A 16,577-nucleotide genomic window follows, 5' to 3' on the forward strand; every position below is an offset into this window, starting at 1 on the left:
AAAATTTGAGGTGTATAGGTGTTATCTCCATTTAGTAAAAAAATCAGATGATATTTTACCATTTTATGTTTTATATTATTAGCTTGAATGGTGTAAGTTTTTTTTATAAGTGTATTATTTTTCAATTTTAAGGACATTAAATTATTTATTTTTTCATATATTTTATTAATTTAAATTAATATTTTTTAAGTAAAACAAAATTATGTAAGACTAGATACACAGTTTGCTATATATAAATTAACTATTTTATATTCTATTAGAAATACAGCTATTTTTCTTAAAATAAAATATACTATTTTTAAAATTGTTAACTTTAGTAATTATTATTATACAATTTTTTTTGTTGCAAAAATAAATTTATTATAATAATCAATTTAATTTTTTTATAAAAAAATTAATTTATTTTGACTAAAGGATTAATGTATTTAAGTACTTATTTGACTAAAGGATATATATGAGTTAATAGTAGTTATTGTAATAAAGAAAATTGGAGATGTTATTCAAGAGATACTAATGTTTAGTCAATAACAAAATTAAAGTTTTTAATTATATATACCAAATGAAATTACTACCAGTAACTTCAAAAATCCAAATACACTCCAAACAAAAAACCTAAAACCTCACCTTCCCCATCTCCACCAACATTTCAGTTTCACCACCTCTCTCTCTCATTCTCACCCATCCACTCATTATTATTGTCATCACCATTTCTCCAAAGCTCCTTCTCCAACAACAACCTTACCTCATCACATCACCATTCTCTAAACTCTTTATTGTTTGTTGTGTTTCGTGTTTGTTCTTCTTTTGTCTGCATTTGTCACTCTATTGTTCAACCACTTTTCCCCTAATACACACTTTTTTTTATTATATAAATTAAAATTATAATATATATATTTTTAAAATAGTAGAGAAAAAGTTAGTAGTTACGTATTCATACATATATACACATACATAGACACTGGACCATTGAGTCATTAACAAAAAGTACTTTTCTTTTTCTCTTAAATTTCGGTTTTTGTTTCTCTTTGACTTGTTATTTCATTTGGGATTTGTGATTATTCATAAGGGTCATATAAAAATGGTTTCTTTTTAGTTCTCTAAAACTCTAATTCTCTCATCATGGATCTTGAGTCTGTGTTTCACAAGAACCCAATTAAGGTAAGTATGGAACAGAACATGTTTGTGTTTATGTCTGTATCATGTTGGAATTTCAGAAATATAAAATATCTTCAAAAAATCTTTGCTTTAATTAATTATGTGATTTTTTCTCTCTCTTTGTAGGAGGAATCATGGAAGCATGTGTTGGTTTTGGCTTATCAAAGTTTAGGAGTTGTGTATGGAGATTTAAGCACTTCTCCACTTTTTGTTTACAAAAGTGCTTTTGCTGAGGATATTGAACATTCGGACACAAATGAAGAAATCTTTGGTGTGCTGTCTTTTGTGTTTTGGACACTGACACTGATTCCACTTTTCAAGTATGTGTTCATTGTGTTGAGAGCTGATGATAATGGTGAAGGAGGGACTTTTGCTTTGTACTCTTTGCTATGCAGACATGCTCGTGTGAGTTTGATGCCTAACACACAGCTTGCAGATGAGGATTTGACACAGTACACAATGGACGGAACTGCTGCAACCAATAAGAGAAATGTTGGGTCTAGTTTGAAATCTTTGTTGGAGAAATATAGGGTGCTTCAAAGGGTGCTTCTTGTTCTTGCTTTGATTGGGACATGCATGGTTATTGGTGATGGTGTTCTCACACCAGCAATTTCTGGTACTTGTGATTTCTGATACATTAATACTCTTTGCATGTTTTGATTAGCAATGAAATTGCCAGAATTACAGCGAGCCACCGTGATTTTGGAATTACATTGAGTTTGGTGAAATCACTGTGGCCCCGTGATTTTGTTAGCTTCAAGGTGTAATTTTTATGTGATTTCATTGCACATAGTGAAAATATTTGATCTTGGTGGTGACTCACTTTTGTGGCTTTTTGCCATTTTTGCAGTTTTTTCTGCAATATCAGGTTTAGAGCTTTCCATGTCTAAAGAGCAGCACAAATGTAAGTTCCTTTTTGAAGAAAAAAAAAATTAGTTTTGTTTTGTTTTGTTTTTTTTTTTTTTTTTTCTTCAAACTTTTAGTCAATATTTTAAAAATTGAACCAGAGATTGAACCTTCTAGACCTCTGAATTTCATTCAACCGCATTAAATTGCTTTAACTGTTTCATGGTTTGAGCAATTTAATAAAGGCTGGTTCATGGTTCAACCGGTTCAACCTTTTGGTTCGATTTTAAAACACCACTTGTAATGCAATAGTGATAATAATCTAGCTTCTATTTTAAGAAGATTATGCTTTTACTACTATAAGTGGTATTTGCTGCTAAAAAAAGGCCTTTTTGATAATCTGAGTAAACTGGAAAAAGCTGTCCAATTTTTAATACACAACTTGGAGTTCTTTATTTAATAATCAATTTTTTAATTTTATTTTGTATGATGCTACTTGTAGCTTACAATTGCAGACTAAACTAATTGATTTGTTTCACAGAATCCAACTTTGATGATGAGTATATATCAAAATGTTTGGTATCATGAACTGAACAATTCTTCGGAATATGTTCTTACAATAATTTACCAATTTAGAATAATCCTCATTGTTTGTATATCTTATAAAATGTGACATTGCATTTGTCTTAGTCAATGGCATATATGCTGTCAAGATAATTTAAAGATAATAATAACATTAAAAGTTTGGTTTGGTATCAAAATCAATTTGTTTAATGCATGAATGAAATCTTATTTTTAACCATTTTCTTTTCATGTTACCTATTGTTGCATGCTATTTAAATTAGTGGAAGAATATGGAGAACCAATTTCAAAAGTCACTTTTGTGCTAAAACATGTATCTAATTATGTAATCGATCTTGAGTTGATTAGAATATTAAAAACATGTGGCTAAGATGTAAAGTTTAGTAATCTTAAGATCAAGTATTAAAACAAAAGTTAATTCCTTTATAAAGTTAACCTTTCATTAGATTATAAGTTAGTATAATATAAAGTACTGTGATTTGGATGGGATTTCATTCGATAAATCGACGTGGATCAACCTGGAAAAGTCATTGATTATTTGATTGGCCACAAAATTAGGTATTGGCACTATTAGACTTGTCATGTACAGTGTGTGTAATCCCACTTTGATTTATAAATAATGATTATCTATGGCCTAATTCTGTCAACTTCAACAAATTGTAGTTGTTCAAATACTGTAGCATGAAGTCACCCCAATTACACTTTTATATATTGACCCAACTTTTTCTTTTTGGCTTTTGCTAGTTTGAAATCTGTTAAGATTGTTCTGTTGTTTTATAGAAAAGTCATTTGAATCACTGTTAATAACAACTTCATTGAAATTATTTGATTTTTTTTTTAATTTTTAGAAAAATAGTATATAGATAAGCACTTATACGAAAAGTGCTTATGTTATAACTATAAGTGCTTAATAAAGTTGTACGCTTGCTTTTGTTTCCACTGTTAATACTGATGTAAGTTGGTTATGCAGATGTGGAGGTTCCGGTTGCTTGTGTAGTACTGTTGTTTTTATTTGCGCTTCAACATTACGGAACTCACCGGATTGGATCTCTTTTCGCACCTGTTGTGTTGACGTGGCTGATATGCATCAGTTCTATTGGTATTTATAATATAATCCACTGGAATCCACATGTTTACCAAGCTCTCTCCCCATACTACATGTTCAAATTTCTGAAAAAGACTCAATCAGGAGGTTGGAAGTCGTTGGGAGGGATTCTATTGTGTATAACAGGTATGGAGTATGAGACTTATTTGAGTTTATCTATTAACTTTAGTTAATTTTGTTATTAATAACTTATACATACACACTTATATGATAAGCGCTTATGCTATTAGCGCTTAATTATGTTGTTTATCATAATTGGGCCTATGTTAAGAAAAATGTGTTCCTGTATGCTTGATCCTTATTTGATATTGTTGGCTAAATGTTGCAGGCTCAGAAGCTATGTTTGCTGATTTAGGACACTTTTCGCAATTGTCTATTCAGGTAAACATAAGTGAAGCCTTTTATTTGGTACTTCGAATTCTAAATTATGAACAAATGTTGTATGGAAGTGATGAATTGTCTAAGTGTACTTCTGCTTGAATTGGCGGCGAGACTGGTGAAATTATGGTGACACCGTGATTATGTCAAAAACCACGATCGTCCAACGTGATTCTGCCAAAACCACCTTCAATCCAAACATGCACTAAACTGTTCGTCAGAGTAACTATGATATGTATTATGTATACAATGTGTGCATTTGGTGCATTCTTTACTGAAGATCTTGTAAAGTATCACCTTTTACTTTCTTTGACGGCCTGTTTTAACAAAAAGTCATTTACCTGCAGATTGCTTTCACTTTCTTGGTATACCCTTCTTTGATCTTAGCCTATATGGGACAAGCTGCTTATCTTTCCAAGCATCATTCCCTTGAAAGTGACTATAGAATCGGGTTTTATGTGTCTGTACCAGGTAGGTTCTTTGCGATATTCTCTACATAGATAGTGCTTAACTTGATATATATCTTAACTTTTCAAAGAATGATTAGTGCTTATCTAGATATATAGCTTAACTTTTCTTTTTCTCATTTTTTTAGTAAAACTTAGATGGCCTGTTCTTGCCATAGCCATACTTCAAGCTGTGGTTGGAAGTCAAGCTATCATCACCGGAACTTTCTCGATAATCAAACAGTGTTCCTCTTTAGGATGCTTCCCAAAAGTCAAAATCGTTCATACATCATCCAAAATACATGGTCAGATTTACATTCCTGAGATCAACTGGAGTCTGATGCTTCTTTGCCTGGCTGTTACAATTGGTTTTCGAGATACCAAGCGCCTCGGAAATGCTGCAGGTAACTCCACCATTTTGGAATAATTTCATGTATTGTTCAATCCAATTGCATCTCAAAACTTTGACTACATTGATGTGCTATATTATTCTAAGTTTTCGCCTTTGACATGATCAATCATCTTAACTATCAGTTTTGTGTTCGGTGGCGTCCATGTCTGTGTCGATACTTCATAGATCTTTAGCATATGTTTGGTGTATAATCATGATTATTTGTTTTCTTTTGATAAACAGGTTTGGCTGTGATAGCTGTCATGCTGGTGACCACATGCCTGATGTCTCTGGTTATAGTCTTATGTTGGCACAAAAGTGGTTGGGTAGCTATCTGCTTTTTATTGTTCTTTGGTTCCATTGAAGCACTCTATTTCTCTGCCTCACTCATCAAGTTCCGTGAAGGTGCTTGGGTCCCTATTGCCCTTTCACTCATCTTTCTTCTTATCATGTATGTATGGCACTATGGGACGGTTATGAAATATGAGTTCGATGTTCAAAATAAGGTCGCTATTAATTGGCTCCTTGGTTTAGGCCCGACTCTTGGAATCGTAAGGGTTAAAGGTATTGGCCTAATACACACCGAGCTTGTAGCTGGGATTCCGGCTATCTTCTCTCATTTTGTTACCAATCTCCCTGCTTTTCACCAAGTTGTAATCTTTCTATGCATCAAATCCGTCCCGGTACCGCACGTTGCACCTCGAGAGAGATTCTTAGTTGGTAGAATTGGACCAAAGGAATATAGGCTTTATAGGTGCATAGCACGGTATGGCTACCGTGACGTACATAAAGATGACATGGAGTTTGAAAATGATCTTATTTGCAGCATAGCAGAGTTTATCAGATCGGATATTTCTGAATACAGCTCAGGGTTAGGAAGTTTCGAAGACGATACAAAGATGACCGTTGTCGCGGCTTCGTCGTCAAACTCCGACGGTGTAAAGATTTCGGAAGACAATCAAGATAATAATTCTCAAATAGAAGGAACTTCGTCGGAGTTGAAGGAAGTTAAGCCGCCGAAAAAAGTGAAGAAGAGAGTGAGGTTTGTTGTGCCGGATAGTCCGCAGATGAATATGGATACAAGGGCAGAATTGCTTGAACTTACGGAAGCAAAGGAAGCTGGAATGGCATTCATAATGAGTCATTCATATGTGAGAGCAAAGAGAGGATCAAGTTGGATAAAGAGAGTTGTTATAAATTATGGCTATGATTTCTTAAGGAGAAACTCAAGAGGACCAACATATGCTTTAAGTTTACCTCATGCATCTACCTTAGAGGTAGGTATGATATATCATGTATGAGTTTTTGGCTAGTGCAATTAGTTAATAGCTAGTTTTGTATCTAGTGGATCCTTATACAAGATAAATGGTGGCATTTTGTATAGTGACACTCTAAGTCCAAGTTTCTTTATGAGTAAAATTGCTACCAACTTTTTGTTTCATTTTGTATTTTCTTGGTGTACATAAATAAGATATTTGTAGGGACTAATTCCCTGAATATCAAGGTCTTTTCATTCATGAATATTGAAATGTAGATCAAGTTTAAGTTTTCATGATATTTTTGTGAGTATTTTGAGAAAAAGAGAAAACTATGAAAGAAATTGATGAGACAACAAATCCAACCTCTATTAATCATCCTGACCGTCACTCCGGTCATTATTAATCATCAATCCGGCCATTATCGACTATTACACTACCCTTATCAAACATCAAGGTGATTATTAATCCAACCATTATCATCTATCACTCTAATTTTCTCTACTGATATTAAGGTGGACAAATTTCAACCGTCAATTGAAACCGATTGATCTATTATCTTTTTTGTGCAAACTGATTGGATGAAATTGGGTGTCGGGTTGATTCACTTGTTTAATTTGAGTACTATATAGGGTTGTTTTGATCGGCTTCGAATAATTATTTTGGATATGTCAGAACCGAATTCGACCGAACACAACTAATATTTATTTTATTATATAGCTGACCCATTATAAAAATGGGGTTCTTAGTTGTTAGATTATTATCATTTTTATAATCTAATGTGGCATTGTGTACCCAAAAGAATATAATGTAATATTAGATTATTACCATTTTTATAATCTAATGTGACATTGTGTACCCAAAAGAATATAATGCAATATAAATTTTTGAGTTGTGGTTTAAAGTATAACACTGATGAAATTAATGTCAAATGATATCGTGTAATAATAAAGAAATTTCAATAATAAAAAATAGCTCTTCTTTGGACTATTCTAAAATTTTGATAATTTTGTCCCGTTAAGTCAACTTAGTTAAGGGTTACCAATTCGAATCTACGACATTCCATTTGTTCATCTTTAAACTATGAACTCCAGCCATTAGGCTACACGACAAAAAAATTTGATAGTGTTTTTAATTAAAAAATAATGTTTGTGAATTTATAAATATTAAACCGATCAAATACATTAGATTAATCTGTCAAATCGATTTACCGTATCCGTCAAAAATTGAAAGTTTATTGTTCGAAATCGAGCCTCTAGAATAAAATTGCAACTTACGTCGAATATAATTTTTGGACATGACATTGACCAAAACCGACATATTTTCCAATCCTAACTATACTATGACGACCAACCACAATTTAACCTCTATTAATCACCAATAAAACACCAATAAAACTGGTTTAGTTTTTTCTTATATTTGTTAAACATAACATAAAAACACTTCAAAACTGAGCTAAGATCCTCTGCATTTCTCAAAAGGAATAGAGAACTTCATTACTAAAGTTTTCATGATATAAAAATCAAATTATACAAATATATGTCACACTTTTCAACAACATATATGCATTATTCATCAAAACTTTGATAATGAAACTCTCCATTTCTTTTGAGAAATGTAGAGGATCTTAACTCTTCAAAAATATTGAATTGGTGCTTGTTTATGGTCCGAATAGATTTATTTTTATTAAGAAGTGGTTCAATTAGTTGGATAAAGCAAACGGTATTTGTAAGAATGGTCCACTTAGAAAAGTCTACCCCACAATTACTATACCTAGTTTTTCAAATGTACTAAGGGCAGAATTGAGTTAACACAAATTGTGGGGTAAGAATTTCAGCTATGGGGGTATGAAATAAAATGCAAATTTGGGCTTATGAATTCCCAAAATCTTATGATCCAATATAACGAAAACGAATACTTCTCGCAACTCTCGCCTGAGGAATCCAATCTGAACACTCACAACCACCGATAGAACTTAACCTCCGCGAACGAACCCTAGCTTCTGCCTCTTCATCTTCAACTCAGGTAAATTAATCAACGTTCCTTTTCATTATACGATTTGCATCTTCAATCTTCTGATTTTTGTTTGTTCCTCCTTTTTTGTGTGATCCATTTTGCTTGTTTCTCGAATCGTATTGGTTTGAATGAGAAATTTCGTAATCTGAATTTGTTTGAGACTACGTGATTTAGCTTGGTTGTAATTGTAATTGATTCTTCTGCATTGAGAAATTTATTGTTGAAATTGTAATTGATTTATATTTCTATGTCCTATAGTTTCTTGATTCTTCTGTATTTACGTATTTTTGTTCAACATGAGCTTCGAAGCTATGTCGGTTTCTTCTGTATATACTTTGCAGCAGTAATTATGTATTTGGCTTCAAAGCTGAGTTTAGATGGAATATCAACATGAATCTCAACCCCATGTTTCAATTTTTTGTCAACATATCAAATCATGACTGACTTATTTATCACTTCTTTGCTCTGTAGCACAAACACCTCTGGAAAAAGTGTGTCCGTGTCAGCGTTGGTGTCCGAAACCGATACTTGGGATTATGTTTAATAAATTTATTTTTTTAAATTATTACCGGTGTCCGTGTCATGTTTATCGTGTGTGTGGTTCATACCTTCTTTGTATATGCTTGTCTTATCAATTTGTATCTCTACTGTATTTCCATGGGCAGTGAGTATTTGTTACAGTTTCTAGAGTGGTTTTGGGTTCTACATATTTTTTGCATTAGTTTGTGGTGTATCTCTTTGAAAGCTTTTGATGGTTTAATGGGAATGAAGTGCTTTTTGGAATATGAGTATTTTGATATCAATGTTTCTTCCACATGTCTCATTTGGATATTCACATGACTAGACAACTTTCTATGTACATTCAAACATCATTTTATATCCAAACAGGGCCTTATCATCAATCAATCAATGGCATCAACCGGAGCAGTCCCATTCTGGAGGGCAGCGGGGATGACATACATAACTTACTCCAACATATGCGCGAATCTTGTCAGGAATGCCCTGAAGGAACCTCACAAGACCGAAGCTATTGCTCGTGAGAAAGTCCATTTCTCTCTTTCGAAATGGGTTGATGGCAAACCTGAAAAACCTAGTACGGTCCCTTTTCTCTCTCTTCTTTTTATCATACAAATCTAGTTGCTATCATGTTTCATTTCATACCCTAATTACAAATTTCAGGGTTAATTTGCTTCAATTAATGATTTTTCAAACAAAATGTTGAGTCTAGGAATGGGTTGTCTCATTTATTTATCTAAAGATATGGCACCACAATTTGTAGTCTAGGGATGGGTTGTCTCATTTATTTATCTAAAGATATGGCACCACAATTTGTAGTCTAGGAATGGGTTGTCTCATTTATTTATCTAAAGATATGGCACCACAATTTGTAGTCTAGGAATGGGTTGTCTCATTTATTTATCTAAAGATATGGCACCACAAATTGTAGTGTATACATATATGAATCATAGGCAGCTGAGGCTTAGTAAAGTAAGAACCCAGAACATTGTAGCCATTGTTGTTTGTGAATACAAGAGATACTTTGTTTCTTATTTATTGGCTATGATCAAGAAGATAGGTAGAAACGTAAGGCATCAGCCGTCTGTGGAAGGAGGAATGTAGCCTTCATGTGATTGTGACATCCTTCATTGATCTACGCTAACAATGCAAAATGTGTAGGTTCGTAAAATTAGTGGACTTTAGACTCAACTCACCCGTTAAAATTTAATGTGATGGTTATGCTGTAACTTTCAAGCACGTTTTCATAAAATTGTAAAAATTGGATTGTTTGATTCATAAAATAAACAGACTTAAGTAGTTTCTAAAATAAAATATCATACATTACATATTAATTATATGTTATAAAGAATTAATATGATCATTGTACCCATAACAAAAAACATAGTTATGATATACTAAATTAAATTTAACATATGTGAGTACTTAGTATGAGTATATGTTATATAGTTTCCTTGTGGTTTTTTATTTTAAGTAGTTGCTATCATGTTTCATTTCATACCCTAATTATGAATTTCAGGGTTAATTTGCTTCAGTTAATGATTTTTCAAACAAAATGTTGAGTCTAGGAATAGGTTGTCTCATTTATTTATCTAAAGATATGGCACCACAAATTGTAGTCTAAGAATGGATTATCTCAGTTATTTACTTATTTATCTAAAGATATGGCACCACAAATTGTAGTGTATACATATATGAATCATAGGTGCAACTTATTTTAGGATCTTTATGTCTGTGTATATCCCTTTTCTTCACAAAACACAACCTTGTTATGAGAGGATCATTTTCGGTTCAATGTGGAGAACTACTCGCCTCTGAAGCACGCACAACTTTCCAAAGTGCTCTGTCAAGCGGACACATTTGAGACACTGACACTTATCATACACGCCTTTGACATGTGTGTTCACCTCAGCAATATCCAACTAAAGACTATATATTTTTAGTTCTGACTCCTAGTAGACACACCTTGCAATATTTTTTTTTGGCTAGAGCATCTGTTAGACACATCTTGGACACTCAGCTAGATACTGAGCTGCTGACATTTGCTTTTGGCGAGACACTTCTCAAGCCACTCCTAATCCTAGATTAGTAGATCTTTTACGTTTTAAGATAAATAGCAGAGTGATGTCTCTTTTTTTTTTTGTGAGGCTCATTATCTTTAAATTATTAATTAATTGCTTTAAAATGCATCGTCCATTTTCTTATCATAAATTTGTTATAATTCCTCTTAACTCAATTTTAATTCTTGTCATGCTAGTATTATAATTTATACATAGAAAATATGCTGTGTTCTGGTGTCCTATATTTTGGACATTAGCAGTGTTGAGATGTTCTATATTTTGGACATTAGCAGTGTTGGGGTGTTCATGTAGAGTCTCCGTGCTTCACTGCTACTCACCTACTTTCTTGCTTTTCTACTTCATTACTTCACAAAACATAAACCATGTCATGAGAGGATGCTTTTCCAACTTTTGTCATGGGTTGTTCTATTCCAAATTCTATGGACACTGCTTGATGATATCATTTGTTGGTTGTTTCTAACTCATTGTAACAACCTGATCTCCGTGTGCAATAAATACTTGTCACACTAATTTAATTTGAATTCAAACCCTTTAAAATCACATTAATCCCATGTGATTTTGGTAAAGATTTTCCTTCAAAAAATAGTTTTTGTTTCAAACCTCAAACTGAATGAAAAGCGATTATATTTTCATTGAGTTTTGCTTCAAATTTGTTTCGATTCCACTCTAATACCATTCTAATACGATTATTTTCTTTAGGTTTAGAAATTTGCACCAGGCTTTTGTCAAATTTGCTTCTAGAGTAAAAACATTCACATAAATTACTTTTCCTTTGACACAGTTTTATACAATGATGTTTATTTGAAACACACTTAGAAACCAAGAAAAGTTACACTTGACAAGGGTCTAAGGAAAAAGGGTTAATATTGAAGTAAATATATTGTTGATAATTCATAATATTTGTTTTGGCTACATGCCCATTTTTCTGTCGTAGGCTCCCAGTTATTTGCATTTTAACTTGTATTTATCGTATTATTTCTGATTAAAGTGCTCAATTGTTTTTTGATCAGCTCTTCGTTCAGACACCCCAGATGCTTGACTTGGAATGAGTGGAAGCTATGCATGCGGAATTCTTTGAGATCTGCTGGAAGTTAATTGACATTTTGAACCTTGTGGATTTTATATTTTCCATTGTTGTTTTTTTGTCCATGATATGGCACATGCAGCAATTTGGATTTGCATGGTTAGTCTTGTAATAATTAAAGTTTGAGCACAACAAAATTGGGTCACAAGTTTATGAAATAATTTTCATGATAATATTCCTCCCTAGTAGGATGAATCTTATGAATTTAAATGTTATAAAGAAATTTTAAGTAAAAAATTATTCAAAGTGTTGCTGATTCTCGGAAAAAGCACCACATTCCACATGATTGCAAGTATATATTAGCGTAACCTAAACGTTATTGCTAATAAAAAGAAAAAGTTTGCATTTTGACCAGCAAAGACATTATAAAGCAAAGGGAATAAAAACTAGATTCGGAGAACTAGTAAAAGAAAATTGCTACTATAGCAATAATACATGAAATCTAGCCACTATTCGAAGATGCACATGTTAAGCTAGAAGGTATGACAATATGACATGCCACTAACACTGTAGTACAATATTTCAATATACGTAAATAGAACGTGAAAGAAACGTGAAAGAAGACTATTTGTTACTTTTGATGCATTTTATGGATACTCTTTCATGAGACATACGCTACTGTAGTATTGGATCCATAACTGAGTTTGCATTTATTTAATAAGGAAAATTATTAGTAATATCAGTAACATTAATGACTGTTTTTATTACTGTTTCTAAGAAAATTATATAGTTTTAATTACCGAAAAATATTTTAAAATCATTTAGGTGACCTGACATATTTGTGATTTTTTATTGGACGACTAAGTAAAACTATATAATTAGTACATGTCAATTAAACTCGATATTTTGAGTGAAATTCAATTTATGTTTCTGAAATTATAATATTAAAATCTTATCACGGTGTAATACCACACTGGTTAAACATTAAAATATTTTTAGTTCACATTTGTTATCAAAGAATTAACATGGCTTAACATAAATAATTAGATATTTAATTAAAATATGTGCATTGTTTGAATTAAGGAAGACCATAATAGGTAGTAAAATTTTCGGTTGGGTTTGAAAACTATGACTTCTCGTTAAATTATATGATATTTCTTACCATCTCATCCAAATGCTCTTAGGTGATCTCACACTTAACTTTTAGTTAATTATTAGATGAAAATGCTTAAATACTTAAATCCTCTTCCAAACCTCTAATCTCATATATTTTTCTATCTCTTAAATCCTCACTTTCTTTTTCTTTTCACAAAAGCCAGTGCTACTCTTTTTTTCTTCTCAAAATAGCTTATATTAGACACCATCCATGAATTATAATGCGTCACCATTTCATTTCACAATTTGGTGCTCTTTAAGTCTCTTAACCTTGGAAAACAAACAATGACCAAGAATTATTTCACGTTCCTTTTTACTTTTGTTCTTATACTCAATTTGTTATCTCCATCTTCAGCTACACCACCACCAGCAAGTAAGTACAAAACAACCTCCAAACTCCTATAAATATTATTTGTTTTTATAATTTATTATATAGTTAAACTCATACATCACATGCAGAAATTGTTACTGGAGTTGTCTCCAATGTTGTTTCTTCTCTTCTTAAATGGATATGGTCACAATCACAAAAATCTAAACCAAAAGTAACAGGTACAAATCTTACCACTAAAACAAAAAAAATCAAAATTAGTGAAGAAATAAATAAATTTTCTGTCACTAATTTAATTAATGTTTTCTAGTATTTTCCATTGAGTTTCTGATTTTCTTGTTACTATATTAATGTGCTAACATTTATCTAATTTCATGAAAAATAATTTCTCAGTTCAACATAGTCGATCCATGGTGAAATTCGAGAGTGGTTACAATGTCGAAACAATATTTGATGGAAGTAAGCTTGGGATTGAGCCATATTCAATTGAAATTTCTTCAGATGGTGAATTTTTGGTTCTGGATTCTGAGAACAGTAATGTCTACAAGATCTCAAGCCCAATGTCAAAATGTAAATTTCTTTTATTTAAATTGTCTAAGTAAATAATGTGAAAAAAAAACATTTTTTAAAGCTAGTTTATTACAATTTTTTATGTGAAAAAAAAACATTTTTAAAAACTAAAAGAATCAAACTTAGAAGTTTTGATTTGTTTTATGGCTTTTACTTTGCTTCATTGTGCAAATATACTAGATTCAAAATTCAAGTGTGTGTCCTTTAAGAATGTTTTTGTGTTAGTCATACCTTATACAAATGACTTTGCTTCATTCCCAAGAAACAATGAACTTTTGTTAAGCTCAAGGTTCCACTTTTTGATATTCCATAATTTCTTTATTGATATATGATTGTTAATTTGAAAATTAATCTATAATTTTGTTGGTTTGGTTTTTGTGTAATGCATGGATGAACAATAGATAGCAAACCAAAGCTGCTTGCTGGATCTTCAGAAGGGTATATTGGTCATATAGATGGAAGAGCTAGAGATGCAAGACTTAACCACCCTAAAGGGCTTACAGTTGATGATAGTGGCAATATTTATATTGCAGACACATTGAATATGGCTATCAGAAAGATCAGTGATGAAGGTATAAAGAAATAACTTATATATAAGTTCTGTAGCACTTACACCTCTGAATAGAGATGTGTCTGTCTTACTGTCGGTGTTCAAAATTAAGACAGACACTCGTGATAACGTTTGATTAATTTATTTTATAAAATTTGTTTTCAGTGTTAACGTGTCAGTGTCGGTGTCTGATTTTATTGTCCGTTCTTTCTTTATCCTATATAAGCACTTTTACAATATGTGATTATATTATAAGCACTTAATTTAACTCTATGACATGTCTTTTGTATAGGGGTAACTACTATTGCAGGTGGAGGAAAAAGGGGCCAAGTAGGAGGACATGTTGATGGTCCAAGTGAAGAAGCAAAATTTTCAAATGATTTTGATATAGTTTATGTTAGTAGTACTTGTTCTCTATTGGTGGTAGATAGAGGAAACAATGCAATTAGAGAGATTCAACTCAATCAACATGATTGCATGACTACTAGTAGTACTAATGATGAGTATGAGTATGACAATAGTTTCCCCTTAGGTATGAATATGATCCACATTTAACATAATCTTGGTATTTTTATTTGTTTATTATACTTAGGGATATGCTAATATAAAATGTTTGCAATGAACAATTTTACAGGAATAGCTGCACTTGTTTGTGCTGGATTCTTCGGTTATATGTTAGCATTACTTCAGAGGAGAGTTAGAGACATGTTTTCTTCTCCGAATGTAAGTTTTACTCATACATTTCTAAAAATGAAAAAGATAAATAGAAAATGTTTTTACAAAATATATAGTAATTAAAAGAGCTTTAAATAGAGATTGTAATAACAGTTACAATCACATCGCTATCTTTAATATTGTAGAGAATTAAAATCAGATGATTTCAGATTGTTGTTGCAAACTTTTGTTTTAAATTATGTACAATGCCATATAAGTTGAAATTTGATAATCTCATTTTATTTTTAGGATTCAAGAGCTCATATTCGAACAATGGGAACACAATTTACATCACAACAAAGACCTACTCCCAAATCAGTTAGGCCTCCTTTGATCCCAAATGAAGATGAATTTGATAAACATGATGAAGGCTTCTTTGTTTCTCTTGGAAGGCTTTTAGTGAATTCTAGTTCATCCATGGGTGAAATCTTTTTAAGCTTGTTCGTAGGATCCAAAAGAAAACAACTCTCATATCATCAATACCAACAACATCAACAACAATATCATTATCCAAATCGACATTCAAATTCTTGGCCGATGCAAGAAAGTTTTGTCATTCCAGACGGAGACGAACCACCTCCTAATACAGAAACTAAAACACCTACGCAAAGAAAAACATATCCATACACGAATAAGGAATTAGAAATGTTGGAAAAAACAAGAGATAATAGTCTCTACGAAACAAATATTTTTCCTCCACCCGCACAGATAAACAGACAGACAGAAAATACAATTCCACAACGTAGTCATGCATACATGAACATGTTGGATAATGCTTATAACGAACAACATCATCATCGTCATCAACAACAGCAACATTCTCAGACGCAACACCAACAACAACACCAAGTTCAAACTCGGTATTCTTCAACCACTCCATCGAGTTACTATGAGCAGAATTGTGAAACAAATGAGATTGTATTTGGTGCAGTTCAAGAACATGATGGAAGACGTGAAGCTATGGTGATTAAGGCTGTTGATTATGGTGATCCAAAATTTAGTCACCATAATATTCGTCCTAGATTAAATTATGTAGGTTACTCCAAAAATTATTGAAGATTATAGTTAGTGAAGATTTCATAGTATCAAATTGCATGCATATTGATGCAATATGAAGTGATAGTAGTACTTTTTCCGAGAGTTTTGTGTATTGGAACTCTTAATGAAAATTTTATAGATTTTTTCTTTACCCACCTCTCTATGGGGTCACCCCCTGCGAAAACCCCATTTTACCCCGCTTCGGAAATGCATTTCCGAAATATTTTTTTTTCTAAATTTTTCCAGACTTCGGAAGTGCATTTCCGAAAAAATCCCAAAAATTGAGATTTTGACTAATTCGGAGATGCATCTCCGAACCAACAAAAAAATCTAAAAAAATCCCAAAAATTAATTTTAGAATATTAATTAATTCAATTATCATAAATTTGATATAATTTATGAGTAATGAATAATAATAATTATATA

The 16,577-nt window shown here is 31.9% G+C and overlaps 3 protein-coding genes across 3 annotated transcripts; all 3 read left to right on the forward strand.

Moving 5' to 3' along the window:
* Positions 1-619: 619 nt before the first annotated feature.
* LOC131652755 (potassium transporter 8-like) lies at positions 620-6,460 on the forward strand. Its single transcript, XM_058922712.1, has 8 exons — positions 620-1,158; positions 1,282-1,771; positions 2,006-2,059; positions 3,554-3,814; positions 4,017-4,069; positions 4,414-4,537; positions 4,662-4,916; positions 5,147-6,460. Exons 1-8 carry the CDS (start codon positions 1,120-1,122, stop codon positions 6,202-6,204), a joined length of 2,334 nt encoding a protein of 777 aa, XP_058778695.1. The 5' UTR covers positions 620-1,119; the 3' UTR covers positions 6,205-6,460.
* A 1,567-nt stretch (positions 6,461-8,027) lies between these two features.
* Positions 8,028-12,029, forward strand: LOC131652756 (ATP synthase subunit epsilon, mitochondrial). Its single transcript, XM_058922713.1, has 3 exons — positions 8,028-8,184; positions 9,064-9,268; positions 11,783-12,029. Exons 2-3 carry the CDS (start codon positions 9,085-9,087, stop codon positions 11,809-11,811), a joined length of 213 nt encoding a protein of 70 aa, XP_058778696.1. The 5' UTR covers positions 8,028-8,184; positions 9,064-9,084; the 3' UTR covers positions 11,812-12,029.
* A 1,038-nt stretch (positions 12,030-13,067) lies between these two features.
* On the forward strand, positions 13,068-16,314 carry LOC131647264 (uncharacterized). Its single transcript, XM_058917174.1, has 7 exons — positions 13,068-13,324; positions 13,411-13,500; positions 13,673-13,849; positions 14,251-14,421; positions 14,692-14,931; positions 15,034-15,122; positions 15,363-16,314. The coding sequence occupies exons 1-7, from the start codon at positions 13,237-13,239 to the stop codon at positions 16,167-16,169; spliced, it is 1,662 nt and encodes a 553-aa protein (XP_058773157.1). The 5' UTR covers positions 13,068-13,236; the 3' UTR covers positions 16,170-16,314.
* Positions 16,315-16,577: the final 263 nt, after the last annotated feature.

This window comes from Vicia villosa, linkage group LG2 (assembly GCF_029867415.1).
Source record: "Vicia villosa cultivar HV-30 ecotype Madison, WI linkage group LG2, Vvil1.0, whole genome shotgun sequence".
Classification (NCBI taxonomy): Eukaryota; Viridiplantae; Streptophyta; class Magnoliopsida; order Fabales; family Fabaceae; genus Vicia; species Vicia villosa.